This window comes from Trachypithecus francoisi, unplaced genomic scaffold, assembly GCF_009764315.1.
Source record: "Trachypithecus francoisi isolate TF-2019V2 unplaced genomic scaffold, Tfra_2.0 Lachesis_group0, whole genome shotgun sequence".
Lineage (NCBI taxonomy): Eukaryota > Metazoa > Chordata > Mammalia > Primates > Cercopithecidae > Trachypithecus > Trachypithecus francoisi.
In genome coordinates, this window is record NW_022681453.1 from 88,453,917 (window position 1) to 88,478,110 (window position 24,194).

Genomic DNA, 24,194 nt, shown 5'->3' on the forward strand with positions numbered 1-24,194 from the left:
TCATGAATATTCTATGTGTCTCTTCCCTTTGGAAAAGTATTTGTAGTCACACTCTTCAGGATTTCTGTAGTTTTATGTTTTCAGTTATACTGGTTTTAAGGGGAGTTTTTTGTGAACTAATTAAGAATAAGTGTTTAATTCTAAATATTTCTTAAAAATTGAGCCTTATTGTTTAAAATGATAGAGTTCATAAAGCAATCATTTGCTTGGATTACATACTTTAAAATATTGCCAGATTTATATTAGGGAGAAACCTGATTGGACATTCACCTAACAAATGTATGTTTCCTGATATAGTCTTAGAAGACAATACGTTTAGAATTGAGCAAGCCAAGATAACAATCGTTAACAATTATTTCCATTTATACTTTTTGTCATAATAGGAGCTGGGATGAGCAGGGTAGAGAACTGCCTCCTTAAGATCATACTGTTATCATTACTGTTCTACAGTGTTTCATTATCATCCTCTAGACATTTTGCCATTTTTTCCTAAAGCTTCTTCTTTTTTCCCTTAAGGATGTACTATGTAAATTTATTCTTTGTTAAAATAGTTTGTTTTTTTTTTTTTCCAAATCAATTTTCCTAGAGGCAAGATGTCTTTCTTCTCACATATGAGAATTCAAATCAGGAGTTAATCAGCAATTTGCTTATTTGCCTGATGATACATTAAACATCAATATGCTTTCCCCTCAAATTTTAGTGACTCAGTGCCTTTCTCTTTGCCTCAAAATCTCCATAAGCTTGTATATGTCATTGATGTGATTAATAAATTATTTCTTTAGATCTTTCTTTCTTTCCTGTTTTTTTTTTTTTTTTTGGTTTTTTTTGGTTTTTTTTTGGACAGGATATCACTCTGTTGCCCAGGCTGGAGTGCAGTGATGCAATCATAGCTCACTGCAGCCTCGATCTCCTGTGCTTAACTGATCCTCCTGCCTCAGCCTCCCAAGAAGCTGAGACCACAGGTGTAAGCCACCATGCCTGGCCTAGATTTTTTAATACTGTTTTACAATTCCCTGGAAAAGAATTAGAGACTTTTGGGAGAGGTCAATTTCAGTCTTTAAAATGTTGCTTAGCAAAGTACAATGTTGGTTCATGGGAATTGCCCATCTTTTCCATATTTGTTCTTTTAAAAAAATGCACTAATGCATGTTCAATTCAACAAATATTGATTGCCACTTATCTGCCTGGTTCCATGCTTAGGGATTAAAAGAATTAGATATGATCTCTACCACCCAACACAGTACAGTGGAGAAAACAGGAATAATAACAATAACTATAAAACAAGCCAAATCTCAGTAATTAATGGGTTAGTGATATAAACAAAAAATGAAATAACAGAAAAGTAATACATTCTAAATGTATGAATTAGAGAAGGTATTATCAAGAAAATGAATTTTAAGATAGATTTTAATAGATAAGTAGCTATTGATGATTTTTGAGAAAGCAAAGATTCAGAGGTATAAAAAGTGCTCCAGGCCGGGCACAGTGGCTCATGCCTGTAATCCCAACACTTTCAGAGGCCGAGGCAGGTGGATCACGAGGTCAGGAGATCAAGACCATCTTGGCTAACACGGTGAAACCCCGTCTCTACTAAAAAAAAAATACAAAAAAAATTAGCCAGGCGTGGTGGCAGATGCCTGTAGTGGTCCCAGCTACTCGGGAGGCTGAGGCAGGAGAATGGCGTGAACCAGAGAGGCAGAGCTTGCAGTGAGCCGAGTTCACACCACTGCACTCCAGCCCAGGTGACAGAGCGAGACTCCATGCTCCATATAGCTGAGAAACAGCATGATTCGGAATGACTACATTGCTAGCCATATGATGAGATTATTGAGAGATGAAAACAATGTAAATTGGATTCATATGTTTGAGGGCTTTTAGGTTATGCTAAGCACTTCAAAAAATTTTTCTTTAGACAATTAGGAGATATTAAAATTGTGTTTCTTTTTGTAATCTTGGGAGTGATATAATTACATCTGTATTTTAGAAAGATGGCTGTGATTTTTTCAAATGGAATATTAACTGGCAAAAAAAATAGCCAGAAATCACTTAGTAGGTTTGCAACAATCCAGAAAGATAAGTCTGAGAAATTGAACTTATTGTGGTAGAAAGGAAACTAAGGGAATAATGCTGAAATGCCTTTGTATATGGAACTACGAAGACCTAGAGAATGACTGAATGCTGTTATGGAGAGAAGGGTGGCAATGCTGTTCCTAGACTGGGCAAGTAGTAGATAATAATGTCATTAACTGAGACAGGGAACAGAGAGAGTAATAAAGATGGGTGTGTACATGCTAGGCTTGCAAGGGGCCAGTAGGACTTTGAGTGGGAAGACGCTAACTGATGGTTGAAAATGTTTTCTGGACTTCTAAACAAAAGTCAGGATTTGGGCCGCAGATTTAGGAGCCGCTTGTTTACATCTAGATAGTTCTTAAATCTTGGAAAACATAATAGAGGAGAAAATATAGATGGAGAAAATAAGCCAGAAATCAAATATTTAGGCAGCATAGTTATATTTAAGGAGTAGGCAGAGGAAAAAGAGCTTCCAGATGTCAAAAAAGATAAGAGAAAACCAGGAAAGGAGCTGGGAGATGAGGCAGGAAAAGGCCTAAGAAAGGAAGTTTGGCAATGGCATTGCAGTGGCAATGAGAAGGAGAGGGATCAGAAGAGGCTGCCAGCTTGACCGTGCATGTCCAGAATCCTACTCTCTGAAACCTTTGGGCTGCATGCTTCAGAATTAGCAGTTTCCAGATTTTAGAAACGTACATGAGTACGTATACCATTGATTAGAAACATTAATGTGTATTCAGTGACCAGTATGAATAGTCTTACCAAGCAGAAGAACTAAAACCTATAAACAGCCCTTCGATCAGTATAAGTTATGTTTTGCCATTGAATAAATTAAGAGAAAACTCAACTTTCAGAGTTTCTGGACTTAAGAATATGATTAAGGCTATTGTTGCAGGAAATGAGTGGAGGCTGGACCACAGTGGATGAAGAAGATATATCTAAAAGATGAGGAAGCAGAGGCAGATAGTTTTTTTATTAAAGGAATGAGAGCAAGAGGGAGGGATTGTTTGAAGGAGAAGCCATGTCAAGGGAATGATTTTTTTTTTTTTAGGATATTAGAGCATTCGAGCTGTTTTGTAGGTAGAGAGCAAGTAACTCATGGAGAAATGAAAACATGGACAAATAGAAATATAACAGAAATAATGGAAAGTAAAAGGCCTCAAATGAGATGGAAGGGAGGGTGGTCCAAGAGCACAGGGAAAGCCAGCAGGTGGCCTTCTACGGGGCTTCCTCTCAGACTGGACCTAATGGTACAAGGTTAGAATAAAGGAATAAAGAGTATAGATTAAAGGAATAGAATAGGGTATGGAGTCTATACATGTTACTTTTCTAAGAGAATCAGTCTCTTGGTAGCCTATTGCCAGGGTAAACCTTATCGCAGACTTCATATTCTAACTTTGTCAAGAGGAAACACATTAATTATTTTCTAACTCTATCAAAACATTCATGCACGTTCATTTACATTTGTCTATGATAGACATTGTGCATTCCTACTTGTCTTATGTTAGTTGGACTTTTCTTTGGAGTGGCACGCTTTATGGAACAAAGACAGATTGGTTAGTAGTATAAATGGAGTTGGTTAATATAATTAAATCTAAAATTAATAGTAAATATTCTTATAAAGAAATCAAAACTACTTTCTCAGAAAATTGTCATCATTATTTTCATTGATGAGTTTCTCCCAGCATGAAAGATGTAGGTTTTAGGGATCGTGCTTTTGTTCAATTTAATATACAGAGGGAATGCCACATAGGAAAAACAGAAAAAACAACTTGAATTTCTTGGAGCTGTAGTTGACCAAGTAGGAGAATGATTCATATTACTTTCCTGTAAATATTTCTATTTCTTTCCTTTCCACTGATTTCACCTGCTTAGGAAGTCTGCTATGGCAGTTTATTAAATCATCACTTCATGGTTAAAAAGAAAAGTGCCAATTTTAGCAGCTGGAATCCACATTACCCCAGCCTAAATTCCTCAGTAAACTAGAGCAGCAGTGAATAATGTATTTACAGTATGGTGGATTTATTAGTACCACATCTCTTCTCAGCTTCTCCTCTCCTTAATCCCAGCTCCTTTTTGTTTGGTGGAGTACTGTAACTAACTCGGGTATGTATAAACTGAAGGCTGCTTTGAATGTTCATGGCCTTCACAGAGCTGAATCAAAGTGCCTTCTTCAGCCTCAAGATAAACATTTTGTTTCATTTACAGCTGGAAATTTCTTATATTTTACTATTTAAATCCCCCAAAAAACTACACGCAAAGGCAAAATGTTCACTATTGTGGTGGGCTTTCTCTACCTTATCAACCACTAATCTTTTTAAAGTTTCCTTTTCTCTTTAAGAAAGCAATCCATATTTTCAAATTCCCTTGGATGTTATCTTTTAGCTCATAGAAGTTCTGAGTCAAGTTTCTGTTCAGTGCACCAGTTTTCACAACTGTAATTTCACTAATACCTAGCAGCGTAGTCTAAGAACAGATGTGGCATGCAAGTTAAACATGATTCCCAAAAACAATAAAAAGAGATTGTTCATTTTATATAACCTATTTCTCCACTAATGGTAAAGTGGTGCTTGGCCACCTCATAATAATAAAATAAAATTTTAAAAAGAAATTTTCTTCATCTTTCTTCTAAGGCAGAGTTCTAGCCTGAATCAATTTTTTTCCAGCATTATATAAGATGCAAGGAAATTACACTGCCTGACAAAAAGGTACTGGTGTGTATGAAAGGCTTAGCGTGGTAGGAAAACCTTTCATTGAGAGATTAGGTCTAGGTAGGGCCTCTTTGTGGGGAAACTGAGTTGAAGTACTTTACACTATTTGTGGAATGAGATTTTGTTGTAGAAATCTGGTACAAACAAATAGGCAAATCCCCCTAATATTTTCCCCACTGAGAAATATGATACCAAGTTTCCAATCTACTGTTTAATTTTGCTAAAACATTACAAAATATACTGGATTTCAGGGACTGCATATACCAGTAGGCCTATTGTTCAGCTGACATTTTTGTCTTTTGTTTTCATATGCTTATGTCAAGCATGCTTGACACCTAATATACTAGAAGCCACATCACTAAAGAAGACAAAAATGGCAACAGCTATCATTTACTAAGTAATAAGTACTATCATTAACTTTACATGTGGTGTCTTCTAATGACTAGCTGATTCCTTTTGCTTCATTTTCTGCCCCCAGGAACTGTAAGTGCCATTTAGAATAAGACTATGTTATCTTCTTACATATTCAAGATTTTTCCATTTCTTATTGTTTCCCTCGGTTTGTAGCCATTTTTATACTTTAAGATATATATTTGTTGTTGTTGTTAGTGGACTTTACGCATGAATATCAAACAGCAGCTAACTACTTTGTGCAAAACCTGACTTTCTATTTTGAAAGCCACTTGAGGGAGCTCTACCTCATTGTTGAATTATGTTAGCTATCTCCTCCTCTTCCTCAAGGAAGACTTCAAAATGAACTGTGACTGACTTCATTTCTGTTTCACTGCCACCAGAACCTTCCCTGCATGGTAACATTTTTCCATTTTGAAGAAAACAAGCATCTTCTCAACTTTGGTCATTAACCATTGTAAAAATACTTTTGCTTCATTCATGCTTTCTGGGATTTTTCTATCTGTGGGTTAAGCTCACTCCAGTTGGGACATTTAGAATACACAGTGTTTATAATCTTTTTCTTTCAGCTCCAAAAGATGTGCTCCTTCCTCATAAACCAGACACTGAGGTCTCTCAGAGTGAACCTGGTAAATTAATTATTTCATCCTTCTGGCTAAGAAGTGTATTTTTCAAAAACAAAATTCTTGAAGTAAATATATTTTTAAAGGTTGTGATATGGAAGAAATTCAGAGAAAAATATGGATATAAAATGCATATTTCTTGTGGGTAGATTGAATCATCTGGGTTGAATTATTTTTCCTTGGTGAAATGAGGGAATAGTACATAGGCTCATTGAGTAGATCATGCTAAAACTATCATACCACTGTTAACTAAGCCAACTCTTATATCCTTTCAAAATGTAAATGTAGCTACATTACAACTATGGGTATACTTTTAAGTAAAAAAAAAAAGTGGATGCCTACTCAAAATTTTCCCCAAAGTGAGAACTCCAAAGTTTTAGTTAAACTAAGTTCTCTGATTAGCATCTAATGTGCAGAATTTTCTCTTATTTATTATAATTCTTAGAGAACATTTAAATTATTAAATCAATGCATCTAAAAAATATAGAAATTATTTTGACTTTACCAGGTAGTAATTCTCATAAATATGTTCCTTTGGTTTGCTTTTGGCATAGTTCTGCAACCTGTTACCTTTAGATATGAGCCACCAAAGACAACAATAGGTAATGGTTTTCCCATATCAACCAACTCTGTTTTCTTTGCTACCGTCAAGATTGCAGGCCTTTCTCAAATGATCCTGTTGAAACATCATTTCTTCTCAATTCATCATTTCATTCTCATTATTATTACTCTTTCCAAAATAGAAAAGCCATTATTTCACTGTCATAATGGGTTTGCTTTGAAGACTACCTCAAGACATTACTGAATCCATCTTCATTTACTTCATTTATCTCCATGTTTCCATACGAGTCCACTGTGTTTACTAATGGTGCCCGTTTAACAATTTCCATTGGTTTAGTGGTTCTCAGCTGTAATGTAACATACTAGCATGTGGTAAGTTTGAAAGATACTGCAAGTAATTATCAATATTGGCCAAAATAGTAAAAATTGCCAGTGATTTGTTAAACTGAGCTCAAGCAGACTCAAGGAGATGATACCAACAATGATATTCCCACACATTTTGTAATCCTGTATGCTCTCTTGAATGGAGGAGACAAGGACTGTGTCTAACCCACACCCCATCTCAACCAGCCATTCTGATGGATTGGTTCAAGAATAGAATGTCATGTACTGTGTGTCCTGGTGGAAAAACAGTTGAGAACCATTATTCTAATATTCCACAGTCATTTTTCCAAAAGTTGTGTGCACATTTAACTTTCTTCTTTCCTTTTTCTATTTCAAATGAAGGAATTTCATGTAATACCAATCTGGTCTGGTGCTGGCTTTGAATCTAAAAATTTACAACCGTGGTCCTTTTCTTTTTGCAGCTCCTCTAGAGACACGAGGCATCCCTTTTATACCCATGATTTCCCCAAGTCCTAGTCAAGAGGAACTACAGACCATTCTGGGTAAATTTCATTTTAATATTTGTTCAAGGAGGGCTTGCCTTTTAGGAATTTCCCTTCGAGTAGCCATAATACATTATGTTCATAGCTTGTTTCTAAATAATAGGTTATTTAAAAATTCATTTCACTCAACACTTTTACATTGACACTGTATTTGGCCTAATATGTATGCTGATTTTCAATATAAAATGTTGTAATACATCTAAGATGTGTTAAATTGGCTCTGGTGATTGTGATTTAGAATACTTAAAAATTTTAAGTATTCTAAAAAGAAAAATGTTCCTAAGTCAATGCTGTTCTTTTGTGTTGCTTTTTCTGTATTTTAAACTGCATTTGGGAAGAAAAATTAGTTATCTAGTATTTATTAAGCCTTTACTCGGTGCAGTTAAGTGATGCAGTTCTAAGAACTTAGAACTTCTTAAAAGTTCTAAGAAGAAACTTTTAAAGAGGTGTCCTTACCCTAGAGAGCTCACGCTCTAATATGAAGACAGGACTTAGTTCCAATACTGCAGCCTCTGTGCCACTCAACACATTACATGCCTTTGTATAATTTAAGCCATGTAACTCTGTGAGATAAGTTCTATTACTTGCTCCATTTTACAGATTAGAAAATTGAGGCATAGAGAGTTTAAAAATTTGGCCAAGGTGAAACAGCTGGAGTCAGAGCCAGGATTAGAATCTACACACTCAGCCACCAGAGTGCCTAGGATTAACCTCAGTGTTACATTAATTACAATGAGTGCGATAGAGAAAAGAGCAACATGTTGAACAAACAACGTGGAGAAATAAGGAAAGGCCTCTCAGATTAGGGTCATTTACACTGGGTCTTTAAGTTGGAATGAGAGTTGACCAGTCAAAGATGCAAATGGTTCTTTCAAGTTACAGATAGATGGGAAAGAGGCACAGGGCAAGGAGTGACAGTTAGACTAAACTGATGAGCAGGTAGTTGCCTGGAGAAACAAGGATGGGTAGGTTGGAAAGGTCCATTGGGATGAACTGAACATGCTTTCAAGGAGTTCAACACAAATGTGTTCACTGTGTGGAAACTCCAGTTTGCCTGCCCCTTGGTTGAAAGTGAACCAAAAAGCCAGAGTTCCTGGCTTGTGTTTGTTGGCGTCTCTCTCCTGTCTACACTGCATCCCACGTGGCTTTACTTAAATCAGAGGCCCTATTGACCTCCCTTCATTCCTTTTCTGATAATCCATCCTTTGTGGGTATCTACTGAAATAAAGTTACTGATCACATTTTAAAATAAAATCCTTTTGGAAGAAAAAAATTAAAATTGAGTGAGCAAATATATTCTAATCAAATATTCATCTAGTCTAGCTTATTTCTGGAAAATCAATGTCGCCCATGATGGCAAAGTTAAAAGTAGTTTTCAAAAACCACTACTGAATATGCTAATTATTTAACTTCTACTCCCTGTTTTTCTAATGTGTCTTGGTTTATTCATGTCAGAACCATTACCTGTCAATTATCACAAGTATATTTCTTGAGCAGAATCAAGAGAATACAAAAGCAGGACAGAAAACAAAAAGATAGCAGTGTATCATTTATACCAAGTGTTTCCTTGGATCCAGTACAGGCAAAGTGAACAGTGTAATTTGCTGTGTCTGTATGATGTGTGATTTCAAGGTAACATGGGAATGGAAGTATTGCTGTATGTGTATTTTTTTTTATTTTGTCAAGAGGATTGTGTTGGTATGTCAAACATATACTCTGATTTTCACATGAGAAAAATAGAATATTTGTTTTATGTGATGTAAATATACATCTTTTCATATGATATATTTCCTTTCCAGCTCATCAAAGTAGCATGTGGGATTTATGGGCAGGGAAGAAACATGAAGGAGATAAATACATCGAGAGAACTAGGAGATTTTCATACATGAGCCATATCCAAGAATAGCCACAACTAGATTAATGAAACAATGATCCTGAGCTAAAAGCTTTTGGAAATCCTTATAACAATCATTAAAATAATAGCGTAAGACAGCAGATATCACAAATGAGAGTTATTAAAATGTACCACTAACTTTGAATTATTGTGATTACTGAGTGTATTTCTAAATGCAACTTATCCTTTTATTATTGTACGGGGCAGAAAAGAGTATGTGTTTTTTGGTCATATTCATAAGGGTAATTATTTAAAACAAGCCAATCTTATTGTGTTTTCTCCAGAAGAAACAGACAAATCCACCCAAGACCGTTTCACAACTAAGATTCCACGAACAACTGAACTGGCAAAGACAACTCAGGGTAATCCTCTCCCCCACCTCTGAGAATAACTTTTCCTTATTTGCTTTTAATCAGGAAAGAAATTTTCTTTTCAGAATGTCATTTCTCATCACAGTGGATTACTTGATTTTTTTGTCATTTTATAGGTGAAAGAAATCAGCCAAATCTGAATACTAATATGAATATCAGTTGAACATAGGCAAGACAAGTTCTTTCATTGGCACTTACTTTTTTTAATGTATTGTTGACCACTTGATGCTTCTAACTAAGAGCGGAAGATCCCATTTTTTCCCCACATTTGACCTTCATTTGACTCGTTTTCCATATCTGATAAGTAATAACTGTTATCTTCCTCTTCCTGCTCCCTCTCTAACTTCCTCCTGGTCTTCCTCCTTCTCTTCTCTCTTTTTCTCACTTTCTCCAATCTTCCCCATTTGATGAAACACATTAATAAGAAAAAAAGCTATTAACAAGAAAAATCACTTTTCAAAATTATGACAATATTTAAACATCCAGAGAAGTGATTTCCTACTTTTTATTTCTTCTCTGTGATTTTCTGCTTTCGGGGAAGTGAACTCACCTACACAAAGCTCTACCTCATCTTCATGCACTCAGAAGTGTTTTCCCATTTATACTTTTCTATCCTACTATCCTACTTAGGTTATAACACTTGTGGACTTCTAATACTGTGGTGGTGGTGGTGGTGGTGGTGTTTTTTAATGACCACTTTTGCCCATCTCTGCCTCTATCGGATGGTAGAAAGCCAAAAATAAGACCAAAAAGAGCAAACATTTAGGGAGTTAGAAGACAAATAAGTTTATGTTGCCCATTATGAGTTCTAATTTGAGGGGGAAAGTTGGTGAGAGAAGTTTAATAATAAGAGGAAATGATCATGAAAGAAATCTATTTTTAAAGTACATGTGTCACTGGGGCAACATTTACTCCAAGTAAACACGACTAAGACTATGGTAAAGAGCAGTTCCTTTAAATTATCTAAATCTTTTTGACTTGTTTGTATGGTTTAACTTTTTGTTATGTTTTAAACTTTTATTCAATTACTTCATTTAATTTTTATTTGCTGTTTATTTATAATTATACACAGAAGACTAAAGTATAATATGACAGCCCTCTCACATCTCTATCACCAGCCTCAACAATGAACAGATACTCCGTTGTGATACATCTCTATTCCACCCTGATTTCTGTATGTTTATTATTTCATGTTTTTGCAAATCTCTTTAATTTCTGGCTTAAGGGAAGATAGGTGGATTCTCATAATCAATCTGTTTTTACCACAAAATACATAAATATTTACAACAAGCAGGATAAATACTCTCATTCCACACAGGTTGTGTTGCCAAATGAGAAAGATTTCAGCTTTTTAGAGATATAAGGATTTCAGAATGAGGATAAAAGATCACAGGCCTGTTCTTTCGTTGTTTTGCCTTTTCCTACTTTAAAGAGAATATCAATATTGTGTTACCATTACTAGTATATATGGAATTTTAATCAAATTCCTTCAAAATACTGTATTGAATATGAATTTCGCCAGTTATTGGGAGTATATCCATGATCTCATGTCATTATATAAATTGTCTTAACCTATTTATATATGTTGACTTTTTCTTATATCCTTAGCTCTTTCTCTATGTTTAAAATGGAAACCCTGAGGCAGTTTTCTCAAGGCCATATGTTGTTTGGTGATGAGCTATATGAGTAACTTACAACCTAAACTGAAATTATATTTCAGCTCTTTTATTTAAAAAATTCTTTCTAGATTTAAATGAAGACTATGGAGAAAACTAAAACAAAAATTCAGATGCCATGGCTTTGAAATCACGTAGTGCTGATTATTTCTGTGGTCTACTCTCAATCTCTTTCCTGTCCAAAGCTTTAAAATGTATATATATTCTAGAATGAGACAAGGACTAGGATTCTTACTTTTAAGCAGAAGCAACCTAACATTGAAAGGGATTTACATGGAAAGATGAAATAGGTTAAGAGGGGATCCCACCATCTCAAAATTGGAAGAAAAAAATTGCAGATAATCATCAGGCACTTTAGGGTCTGTGAGAATTAATTTTTATGGTTATTACACTTGGGAAGGCCCAAACTAAACCTATAGAGAATTTCAGTCCATGTCCGCTGTTGTTGGCTTGAAGTATGGCAAAATTCTGCTCATCACAGTCTTTACATTGGAAGTATATAAATGAGCTACATTATAACCTATTGCACAGGCACACTTTTTTAACTTAGTAGGCAAGGCTTGCTGATTTATGGCTATATAAATTATCCACTCAATATGTGAATAAAATCTTTAAAACGATGTAATCTACTTACATAGTTTACAGGAAAAAATTTTTCCAAAATCATTATCAAGAAAGCTGGTGGCAGGAGACAGTATGTGATGGGGAAGTGGGGACAGAGGAGAGCAGCATGGAATAGATGAATTCCAGGATGAATGCTTACCTTGAAACCTTAGGATACATTAATGTTTCAGCAGGTTCTCACAAGTTTGCCTGCATACAGTGGTCACCCACTTATTCATTCATTCAGCAAGTCTTCATTAGGATGCCTTTCTGTGCAGGTCCTGGATCATTGGCCCAGGGATTATCTGAGTTTTTGTTCCTTGCTTGTCCTCTTTTGATAGGCAGGGCACCAGATGTCATTTTCTGTCATTTCTACAGCATTTTGGATGACACCGAGTGAATACTTACTCATTTCAGGTTCATGAGCAAAGGCCATTTGAAAGAGACCACATACTCCTACTCTTTCTTCTTTACCTACCTAAACATTCATCTCTTCTTACCTTTAAGATTGTTGGACTTCTTAGCAAAGTAATATTTCACAATGACTCTTCACTGAGAGATTAGATGGATGGATGGACAGATGAACAGACAGATGGATGGCTTATGGGTTTATCATGCTAAGCAAACATCTGGTAAAACGAATGCTCTTGAAAAATAGGGACAAAATGATGACTAATCCTTAACACACCTTACAAATGAACTACCTCATTCTATGTGCATCTTTAATTTCAGTCTTGTATATTTTCTTTCTTTTATTTTCCTTTAGCATGAAGTCTATAATGCGTAATGGGAATTTTCTGAACCTTCTTTATACGTCCAGGCAAAGTGTATGAGTTGTTGGTCCCTAGGATGCTAAATCTCCATACAGGAGGCTTTGGTCTGTTGCTTATTAAATATAAAGTGTTCCTCTATTTCAGCGCCACACAGGTTTTATACTACTGTGAGACCCAGAACATCTGACAAGCCACACATCAGACCTGGTAAGTTGTTTCTCTGATGACTTAAATAATCAGCAGGCAGGGAAAGATAGGAAATGGATTGAAATAGCCAAATACACCAGAGGGGATCCTTACATTGCAATAAAAGACATACAGGGACTCTGATCTGTGTGGATAAGTGAAAAGATACTGATGAATCCATATATGTGACAAGACTTGACTAAGGATTTTAAGGGTAATCAGATGCAGAAATCACTATGAAATTTCATTGATTTAAAAGTATTTTTAAAATAGTGTTGGACGATTTTCCTGACAGTTATAGAAGTAGCATAGAGTTAGCTATGACATGATATTATTTAATACTTACTTTCAGATATTCTTTCTCTCTTAAGAAAAGATGGTCTCTTTTCAGCATAGAAAAGCTCTTGTTCTAGGAGAACATTTTTACTTGATTCCTTCAGAGAATAAAAATATCACAAGTTCTAAACAGCAAAAATAAAGGTATAATTATATATTGGGAAATATGTTAAATTTACTAAATTCTCCAAAGATCCTAGGATTGCCCTCACAGGAGCTTGTTCAGAAAAAAAGTTAACTTGGAGGGGTTGATCTAGTTCATGTAAATCACTCTTATGCTGAGGCACAAGCTGGACCAAACACTGGTGTTTTATTTTCTTTTTCTTTGTAATTCTAAGAAGTCTTAAAGTTCCAAATGATGAAACCTGGTTAGAATGAATATTCTAGGTGAATACATCTTTAGAACAATAATTTTATATTCTTTGGTTTATGTAGAGTCCATATACTTGTTTATAATTTTCCAACTTCTAAAGATAATTGGGCACAGAAATCTTTTATAACCATGTGTATCTCCCTGTGACTTTGTGTGTCATGATAGGTGTTGAGAGCTTAATGTGAGACTGGTGATAGTAAACATTTCTAAAAAATAAACAGTAACAATCATGGCTAATAATGCCCGAGCACTGGCCATGTGCCCTGTGAGGTACAGTTGAGGAAGCTGAGGCACAGAGAGGAACTAGAAAGTGGATCAAAGATGAGCAGTATGGCTTCAGAGCTTCTCACATAAGCACAATACACTTAGTGCTCTTCCTTAGAGTCTTCTAGATGGATTGTAAAATAGGTCACCTCTTGAGACTTTGGTAAGGCTATAACTTTCTCCTGAGCAGGAAAGAAAGGAAAATGGTTTCCTCAAGTTCTGTGCTTGACAATGGACTTTGTGAAAGGACTGGTATAATAAAACCTCTGTACCTAGGGATTCCCACAAAAGGATGTGGAAAGATTCCAACTTCTGAATGGAGACCTTGACAAATACACTTCAGATTTTGGTTTTTCATTAGACATATGTAGTCCTGATCTTTCTTCAGTTCCATTTTGGAATGTATCTGATACCTATAAATGAAACAAGATATTTCTCACTTTGGACTACAAATTCCCTTGCCAGTTACTTTTTCAAGTCAAGTACTGAAACCCAGTGATCACCTCAGAATACAAACTCAGGTCTCTATTTTCAAATTCAAGTCTATTATTTTTATACAAGAATGTGGTTTCTATATTCTGAATAATATTTTTGGTAAGTCATCCTTTTTATTGCCTAGTAAATGACTTTCAATTCTCTGAGAAATTTTGTTTTTCTTGGCTACAAACTTTCAATAAGAAAATGAACTATTTATATCTCACTTTATTTTAGTTCTGAATAGGACAACTACAAGACCTACTAGGCCCAAACCCAGTGGGATGCCCAGTGGGAATGGAGTGGGAACAGGTAATAATCACAAATGTATTTCCTTTTTATCCTGTCAAAACTAAAAGTTGTTATTTAATTTTCATGATTTTGTTGAATTCACATTTTAATTTCCTTTTTACCAGTTTTTAAAGTTCTTAATAACTCTGTAACTGAAAATTATAACTCATTCCAAAATCAAAACTTCAAATGTTTCTAAAAATAGTGAAGACTTTTTCACTTTTCTAAACCTAGTCTACTAGTTACTATATATAATCTTGCTTCTTAAAAAGATCCTGATTAAGTATAAATTGAGTGAAAACAGTAAAAACAGCTATTTCCCCTAATTTCAAAATACTTTTTATCCACAGACTGGTCTTTGAACTGTAATTAGTTGGTTTTTAAGTTTATAATTTAACAAGTACCATTAAAAAGGTTTTGAATAACTGCATCTGTTAGCAATCTGGAATATGCAATTTAAACAAGAAATATTGAATCAGAGCAATTCGCATTTGGTTACCCTGGTTATATTCATTAATGTTTTCAAATCATTCAGCTTAAATAACATAGCTCTAATCTAGTCAGATCTATGGGAGTAAGTATTACGCTAGAAAAACTAGGATACTGATCTGATAAATATTCAAACACCCAACTTCATGGATAAATGGTAGTTATTTAGATGCCTTAACATAGAATTGTATTATTCCCTTTAAATATTTCTAGTAGTATAACTCTTGTGTTTGCTTAGATAAAAAAATTAGAATTTATTTAATGCATATATATCTGATTAACCCATGACAGTTCTCTAATGAAAAAGAGATGTGAATAATACCTAGAGATATTTAGTCTAAAAATTATTTAGCTTTGTTTAAGAATGCACTTTTGTACTTGATTATTACAGTCTCTGAATTTCTAGGAATTCACTTCTCTTCAAACCAAATGATGAGGCCAACACTATAAATTCGTGACTCATGAAAAGCAAGAAAGCATCCCAGTATCTATTTGTGCTCATCTACTCTTTTAATTCTTCCCAACTGTGGGATTAGATCGTGCTCAATTTTTCGGATTGACATCAACAATCTGGCTGTAAACAGAGCCACCTTCTCTCAGATCCTTTTGGGAGGAAAGCGGGTACAAATTGTTTAATATTCAAATAATTCCTTGAAGTAGCATAAGTAAAAATAAAAGAAAGCACTTAGATGTCAACCAAGCAAATGAAAGAACAAGTAAAGTAGCTGTGATCACACTTGAAAGCTACTAACCTTTGCCGGGCGTAGTGGCTCACGCCTGTAATCCCAGCACTTTGGGAGGCCGAGATGGGCGGATCACGAGGTCAGGAGATCGAGACCATCCTGGCTAACATGGTGAAACGCCATCTCTACTAAAAATACAAAAAATTAGCCGGGCGTGTGGTGGGTACCTGTAATCCCAGCTGTTTGGGAGGCAAAGGCGTGCTCCAAAGCCCACTTGTATTACAAATGAATGTCTGTTACTTTCTTGTATACATAAAGTCAACTTTATAATAATTTATCCAACTTAGCTTTGGAAGAATAATACAGCAGGTCTTTTTCAATTTAATTTGTCAGTTGTTGGGAGAAATTGGGCTGGTGGGCACAGGTAGACAAAGCTGAGCTCACTGTTTCTTCTTTCTTTACTTCACCTCCATGCCCAACCAAAATTTTTTGTGCCCCATCTATATTCTTTTATTTGTCAATTGGGATCCCCTGTCAAGGAAGGACTTGCTGCCTACCTGCAGGGAGTGAGGTCAGCAGACAGCATCCAGCTATCATCTCCCTCAGAGTAAGCTTCAACCAGAGAGCACTGAATGCAGATCTGGGCAGTACATCTCCATGTCAGCCACAATAATTCATAGCAACCAAATGGAATTCATCCTGGGAATGCAAGGTTGGCTCAACACTCAAACAAATTAGTGTAATTTGCCATATTAACAGAATAAAGAAGAAAAATCATGATTATCCAAGTAGATGCACAAAACAACCTAGACAAAGTTTTCAGTTCATCCCTAATGAAAGCTCTCAGGAAATTAAGAATAAAAGGAAGTTTCCTCAATCTGATAAAGGGCATCTGTGAAAAAGCTACAACTGCCAAAATTCACACCAGCAGTAGTTGTGGCCGAGTGGTTAAGGCAATGGACTAGAAAAAGCTGCAACTAACACTGTACTTAATGGTGAAACACTAAACACTTTTCTCCTAAGATGAAGAATACAGCAGGGATTTCTATTTTCACCACTTCTGTTGAATATAGTAGTGAATGTTTAGCCAATGCAGTAGGCAAGAAAAGAAGTAAATGGCATAAAATTCAGAAATTATAGATAACATGATTATCTATGTAGCATATGATTAAGAAAAACAACAACTCTCCGATATTTGCCTAGAGAATACTACTTTAAGAAACTGGTGAGGAACAAGTGTTTAAAAAATCTCTCCTCTCCAGGTTATAGACTTACCTGAGTCCACCTTCCTTTGATTCTGCATAGTTTTGATCAGATTTCTTTCTAGAAATGCAGCTGTACACAAAAGTTTATTTTCTTCTCTGACATAATTCTACTGTCACATCCACACTTACTTTCAGCCTCTGTTGACTCTTTTAATGCATCATTTTTGTGTTAACTGATTTCATGTTCAACTTTGACATCTTAGAATGTTTATCTTTATTATCCATCTCATATACATTTTCCTATAGTTTTTCTTGCTGAAGTTTTCAACTCAGATATTTCACATTTAAAAAAAATTAGTTGATAAAGGAAGTGTTTGTGATCTATAGGACATACTCTTTTTAATTTTATTTTTAAAAATTTATTTCAATGGCTTTTGGGTTTTGTTGTTACGTGGATATACATGGATGAATTATACAGCAGTGACTTTAAGATTTTAGTGCACTTATCACCTGAGTAGTGTACACTGTACCTAATATATTGCAGGTTTATATCCCTAGCCTCCACTCACCCTCCCCCTTCTGAGTCTCTAATGTTCATTATATCACTCTGCATGCCTTTGTATACTTACAGCTTACTTCCCACTTTTAAGTGAGAACATCCGGTTTTTGGTTTTCCACTCCTGAGTTACTTCACTTAGAATAATGGTCTCTAGATCCATCCAAATTGCTGCAAAAGACATTGCCGTGTTCCTTTTTTATCACTGAGTAGTATTCCATGGTGTATATATACCAAACATTTTCTTTATCCACTCATTAGTCAGTGGGCATTTAAGTTGGTTCTGTATCTTTGCAATTGTGAATTGTGCTGCAATAAACATACATGTGCATGTGTCTTATTCATATAATGACTTACTTTCCTTTAAGTAGATACCCACTAGTAGGATTGCTGGGTCAAATGATAGTTCTACTATTCGTTCTTTAAGGAATCTCCAAACTATTTTCCACAGAGGTTGTACTAATTTACATTCCCACCAGCGATGTATAAGTGGTCCTTTTCCCCACATCCACGCCATCATCTATTGTTTTTTGACTTTTGATAGTGGCCATTCTTGCAGGAGTAAGGTGGTATCTCAATGTGGTTTTAATTTGTAGTTCCTATAGGACATGTTATTTATAGTTTTAGACCACCTAAAGTTGTGCCCTTAGGAGGCTTATAAAAAGAAAAACAGATTCTGAGGCCTAAAGACTACAGACCTTTGACTGTTGAGGTCTCGATAAAACTCTCGTGATTCCATAAGCCCCAGGAATATCTTGAGCCCAGTATATCTTATTTCACAACCTCATTATATTTTACCTGACGTATGTGTATTTTATACATGTATGTGTAGATAGATATTTCTCTACCCCAAGATTAGAAAGTAGCCTGCCAGAGGTTGAGATCTAAAGTGGGTCATTTTTCTAGCATTCTGCTTTTCCATGGTTTCCAGAGACGTGTCTCAGCGTAGCTGATGTGTCCTACCTATTAAAATCTCCTTGAGACCTGCCTACAGAGGTGCAACAAGCCATGCACACACAAGCCATACAGCCCCACAGGCCAAATCTGGCTCACTGCCTGTTTCTGTAGATAAAGTTTTATTGAAACACAACTAGCTTTCACACTGTACTGTGTACAATGTGTATTGCGTACAAAGGTACTTCTACAGTACAATGGCAGAGTTGAATAGTTGTGACAGAGACAGTATGGCCCACAAAGGTGAAAATATTTCTTGTCTAGCATGGGGTTGGCAGACTGTTTCTGTAAAGGATAAATGTTTTCAACTCTGTGGGCAAAACAGTCTCTTTCACAGATATTTAATTCTGCCATTGTGCTATGAAAGCAAGCACAGAAAAAGTTTGCCAATCCCAGTGCTAGAAAATCTCTCTGACTTTCTCCCTGAGGGATGTTGTGCAGCTATTTTTTTCATTCAGCCAACATTTATTGAAAGCCCATCATATACCAGGAAAAGCATAATTCTGAAACCACCTTGGCACATGTGATTTGGCAGATATTGTTAAAAACCTGAACCCTAGACTCCTTTCTCTACACCCTAATGAGGGAACCACGATTTACTGCCCCCACATGAGTGTGCTGCACGAGAATCCAGTCCCCTCAGGCTGAGGAATGTGTTTTTCTGGGCTGTAACTAAATCTTCCAGCCTGCTGGCTCCCTGCCCCTGGCTTTTTAGCCAGGTGCTAAGATTTGGGACAGGAGCGCAGAAACCAATCATCCATAAATATCACCCCTTTTTGATCACAGGGAATGAAGTCACTGGTACATTTAAGAACTGATTTCCAGTTTACCCTGTTTGTTTGCAAAGTTTTTGTTACCATGGTTAAAAAAGTACCCAAATTGTTACCTCGTTTTGGACGATAAATTGCTGAGGGGTGAACTATGTAAATCCAGAGATTTTTGGAGGACTCCCATATGGCAGTTGGGGGCTCATTCTGAGGCTCAAGTCTTGGTGCTTACAGAGCTGACTCTGCCCTTTAGAAGATATGTTGGTTAATCCTGCCTGAGGGAAAAAGAAGTCACAGCTTGGGCCAGACTGTCTAATTGGGTGCCAATTCCTGAGAATTCGTTCTCTTCAGTATCTCTTACTGATTTTCTCCTTTCTCTTCCCATTGCCTCTCTGCTACCTTTGGCCTTTCATTTGCTGTCCTCTGACTCAGGGCAAGAGATGTTCTCTAGTCTCTCCGATTCTGGCCTGGGTGAAATGCCTAAACCGCACCTCAGTGCAAGAGAGCAAGTCCAGAACAAGAGCTCAGTCTCTTATCCCCACATCTTTCCAGTGAGCCACACAGCTGCCTTTTGCATGGCCCTTCCCGATGCTTTCAGGCACCATTGGCTTCTATCCATTTCTAAAGGCTGGAGAAAGTCCAGTTTTGTAGCTGATTCTCTATTTGATTTGGGAACTTATATCTAAGGATCATAAGAATATGATGCCTCTGTCTCCACCTACATAGAAAATGGCTCGTTTCTTCCAGTTCCTCCCTGGATTAAAAAAAGAGGGCTAGGGAATGTGTTATCTTTGGTCTTATGTATAATGTAATTCTGCAAAATCTTAAAAGTGGTAAGAATGAAAATGGGCATTTTAAATGGAGCAACTAACATGTGCAAAAGCTTAGAGGTAGGAAATTACAAGCATGTGTGGGAACCTAGCTCTAGGTTAGAGCTCCTAGATTTCTAATCTACCAGCCCCTGTGACTTGGTGGATCTGGATATGCCTGGTCAGTGACTGCTGTCAGCCTTGGACTGTTTTCTGAGTCCCAAACACCCGTGGCATGACTGGATAACACATGCTTGCCAGCTATGGCCATTTAGCCCTCACACAGTGGTGGCAGCTCAAGTCACCCAAGAGACAGAGTAGAGGGCTTTAGAAATATATTCACTCAGAGTTACTGTGATGAATAGCAGGGAGAAAATGATCAGAGGACAGTAAGTACTCTGTGCTTTGCCTCTTAGTGCTGAAGAGATAGGCTTTGGATCCTGGCATATGTAGGCCTGAATCCCACTGCTTCTTAGCTGTGAGACCTTGGGCACATTGCTTCATCTCCCCTTGCCTTGGGTTTTCTCATCTGTGGGACGTAGATTGTATTCCACACACACAGGGTTGTAAGGATTAAGTCAAATCATGAATAGGTAAGGCACTGGCACAGTATTGAATCAAAACACTTTGGTTTTCAAGGGCAGGAAGATTTGGAAAAGGGCTGTAAAGAAGGGTCTACTCAAGACAACAGCCTACTAGCCTTCTAGAGTATATAAAACTTTTTGTTACCCTGGAGAAATCGTGGTAAATCAAACCTTGGCAAGCCAAGTTACCCAGTGCCCCACATGCAGGTATTCTTCAATTCCCTGTGCTGTTCACGGAGTAACCACTCAAATGAGCCATTTCCCTTCCCCACTACCCCTGGCAGTGAGACACAGGAGGAAGGCTAATGAACCATTTGCTTGTGGCCTGCCTATGGGATTAGTCACAAACGTCATTGCCCCCAGAAACATTTTTTTTCCAACCACAAATAAGCTTTAATTCATGATTCTGTATGTAATTTCTCCATGATGTTATATATTTTATCTCTTAAGCAGCAGAGGATGTGGGATTGCAATATTAGGTTCATCCCCTGAATGTCATAAATGAATGTGAAAATGTCATCTTATTTTGGGGAGGCAAAGCTTCTGTTGTATATTTAATATATCTCCCCACACATTAAATGGAATCGAGTATATAATGTCCCCAAACAGTTTCTGGAACACAGTGAGCCCTCAAAACAGGGTTGCTGTCATTGTTAATATACTAACTAGTATATTAATGTAAACATTTCATTCCTATTTTTTAATACGTAAATTACAGTCAGGTCCTCAAAGTAGTAAGAATTCTTTTTTAGGACAGGTCATTATTTCTGAAGTGATTTTTATTGTTGAACTTCTAAAAATGTCTGTTTCTATTCTTTTATAATGAATACTGTCACCCAAACCAAGGAAGATTATTTTATAATATAAAAGAATAAATTTTAAAATATGACAAAAACCTAATTAGTTCCCTTTGGAATTGCTACCCAAAGTCCAAGCCTGGGTATTTAGACAAATGGCTAGTAATAACCATGAGATTACTGAGGGGCTTAGGAGACAAAATAACACACAACATGATTTTCAAATCAGTTTCTTTCAAACAGTAATTTAGAGTTATAGGCCTGCCCAGGGCTAATTTACAAATCCCAAAAGATCATTTGTGGCCTCAATAGTCTCATAGCTAATGCCACTCCAGGAATTTATTAAGTATAAACCCAAACACACTGGAATTCTAAGGTGTGGGGTTTTTTAATGGGCATAGAGGGATTGGAAGAAAAAAAAAGTTTTTGAATTACAAACTGTACTGATGAATATTGGCAAAAGGTGGCCAGTTACCATAAATGAAATCCCACCTGGTGAGGCAATACCACCCAGTAAGGCAGTGCAGGATGAGTTTCTTGAAAGATTTGGACAAAACCGCAATTTACCATGAAATGCTAATTCTACAGAGAAAACATCACAACTAGTGAATGTAGGGTTTTTATTTTTTTCTATAGCCAGATAGTAGAAGCCTGTTAAAATGTCTTGGCATAAAAACACCAATGTGCCTGCTCTGCAAAGAATGTACGTTATTACTGACAACTCTGCAAAGTTCCCATGGAACATGTTTTGTTTAAATATATGTTTATTCCCTTTCATTGTCTCTGCTCATAGGAGTCAAGCAAGCACCCAAGCCATCAGGTGCTGACAGAAATGTATCAGTGGAGTCTCCCCACCCCACTAAGAAGCCAGGTAAAGAATGATATGCTGACTTTTATGACAGCTCAGCTCTGAAACTTGTATGGTAACTGCGGTATCATTTATTGCGGCAAAAACAGCAACATCCACACAGCCCCCAAAGTATCAGAACCATGGATATTACTAGGAAAACATTTGGAATATTATCTTTGGAGGAATTAAAAGTGCTCCATGCACAAATTAAATATTAATAGGAACTTCTGATGTGATACTAACTTAATCATTACTTTCTATAATGTTCTGAGGGGCCATAATGGGCACATGCTGCAGAATCACTGTGGTTTCCAGTTTTGATGGTGTTTCAGTTTCGCTCTTGTGTAATTTATTACAATATTTTTTTGCCTGAGATTACTTATGTTCCTGATTTAAGAGTATGCTCTATGTAATAGGCCAAAAGTATGAATCTGGTGACTCAGAATGCCTTTGGATTGAATAAGGACTTTTATTAATGTCAACCACCAGTACACTCTTGAACACACACACACACACACACACACACACAGAGTCTTTCTCTTACTAGTATACGAGGCGTTTTCCTGGATTGACAATTTTTCTTGGAGATTTTAAAACCAACATATATTATACCAAAAAAAGATACAAATGGTTTAACTATAGCACAAGACTTAAAATGCGGGTTAAAGTGGACTTCTCCAAGCACCTTTGACCTCGCCAACCTTTCTGCAAATTATGAAAAGGTGCCTGTTTACCCCACCCTTTAGGCAGACAATGAGAAAAGCAATGCCCTTCCTCTGGGCTGGCAGCCTTGCATGAGAGCTCATAAGTGGATGAACAGAGCAGGTGCTAAACTTTGTCCCCCACTTATACCTCCTGGGCCAGTGTCTTTGTGCGGTACACAACTACCACAACGGTTCACAGTGAGTCTGCTCCCCACAGATACAGACTTGTTCCAGCCATCAGGGTTACCTCAATGTAGTCTTTGAGAAGTTCTAAAGGGTTTTAATTACAGTTACGTAATAGAGCTGAGAATGGAGTAAAACACCCACAAAAGGAGAAAATCTATGCTTTCACAATTTAAAACTAAAATGGCATAAGAAATTGTAGGCTCATAATAAAAGGCAGCTGAGGATAATAAAGTTCAGAAGTGCTCCTATTAAGTCTACATGGAAAATGAAAGATGTTACATTCTATACGTGTATATAGCCTTTCCAAAAGTAGGTATACCTATGTACAGTCATCTCTTGGTATCTATGGGGGATTGGTCCCAGGATTTTCCTCAGATACTAAAATCTGAGGATGCTCGAATCCCTTGTATAAAATGATATAGTGTTTGCATATAACCCATGCACATCTTCCCATATACTTTAAGCCATCCCTAGATTATTATAATACCTAATGCAATATAAATAGTTGTTATATTGTATTTTGTGTTTTGCTGTTGTTGTATTGTTATTTTTATTGTGGTTTTTAAAAAAGTTTTCCATCCACAGTTGTTTGAATTAACTGATGGGGAACCCACAGATATGAAGGGTTCAACTGTATATTAGTCTATAATGAAGACGTGTTTTCTATATACTGAAGTGCTTTGTTGTCCCTGGGTACATTACCAACATTAATTTATAGGAATATCAGAATATATTATTTGTGTGCACTTTTCTGTAGAATCTATTCTCTGTCATCCAACTACTGATTATCAAACATTATATTTTATTTTTAAAAACCCTGTGTTTTTTCTGAGAGTGAATCTTTATAATGACTTTATCTAAAATACAATCTCTTATCCACAATCCCAGGGACTCGTCGTCCACCCTTGCCACCCAGACCTACACCCCCACGAAGAAAACCTTTACCACCAAATAATGTCACTGGAAAGCCAGGAAGTGCAGGTGCGTTAGTCATGTAACTTCCTTCTCCCGCCATGATTTCGGTTTTACTAGCCAACGTAAACTCTTCTTGGTGTGCTAGCAACAGGCACACTATTGATGTGTGTGACACGTTTGTGTTGGCCCTGAAG

At 36.5% G+C, this 24,194-nt stretch overlaps 1 protein-coding gene across 28 annotated transcripts in view; it reads left to right on the forward strand.

The window, feature by feature from the left end:
- Nucleotides 1-24,194, forward strand: part of ABI3BP (ABI family member 3 binding protein) — a 262,627-nt gene that overhangs the window by 208,593 nt on the left and 29,840 nt on the right. For 19 of the 28 annotated variants that reach the window (XM_033211435.1, XM_033211441.1, XM_033211440.1 and 16 more), the window contains 8 exons: nucleotides 5,759-5,818; nucleotides 6,367-6,414; nucleotides 7,180-7,260; nucleotides 9,439-9,516; nucleotides 12,722-12,784; nucleotides 14,448-14,522; nucleotides 22,139-22,216; nucleotides 23,974-24,066. In XM_033211435.1, the coding sequence (XP_033067326.1) occupies nucleotides 5,759-5,818; nucleotides 6,367-6,414; nucleotides 7,180-7,260; nucleotides 9,439-9,516; nucleotides 12,722-12,784; nucleotides 14,448-14,522; nucleotides 22,139-22,216; nucleotides 23,974-24,066 (576 nt within the window). The remainder of the gene's footprint in view (nucleotides 1-5,758; nucleotides 5,819-6,366; nucleotides 6,415-7,179; nucleotides 7,261-9,438; nucleotides 9,517-12,721; nucleotides 12,785-14,447; nucleotides 14,523-22,138; nucleotides 22,217-23,973; nucleotides 24,067-24,194) is intronic. The other 9 variants (XM_033211438.1, XM_033211463.1, XM_033211457.1 and 6 more) reach the window with 3 other exon arrangements.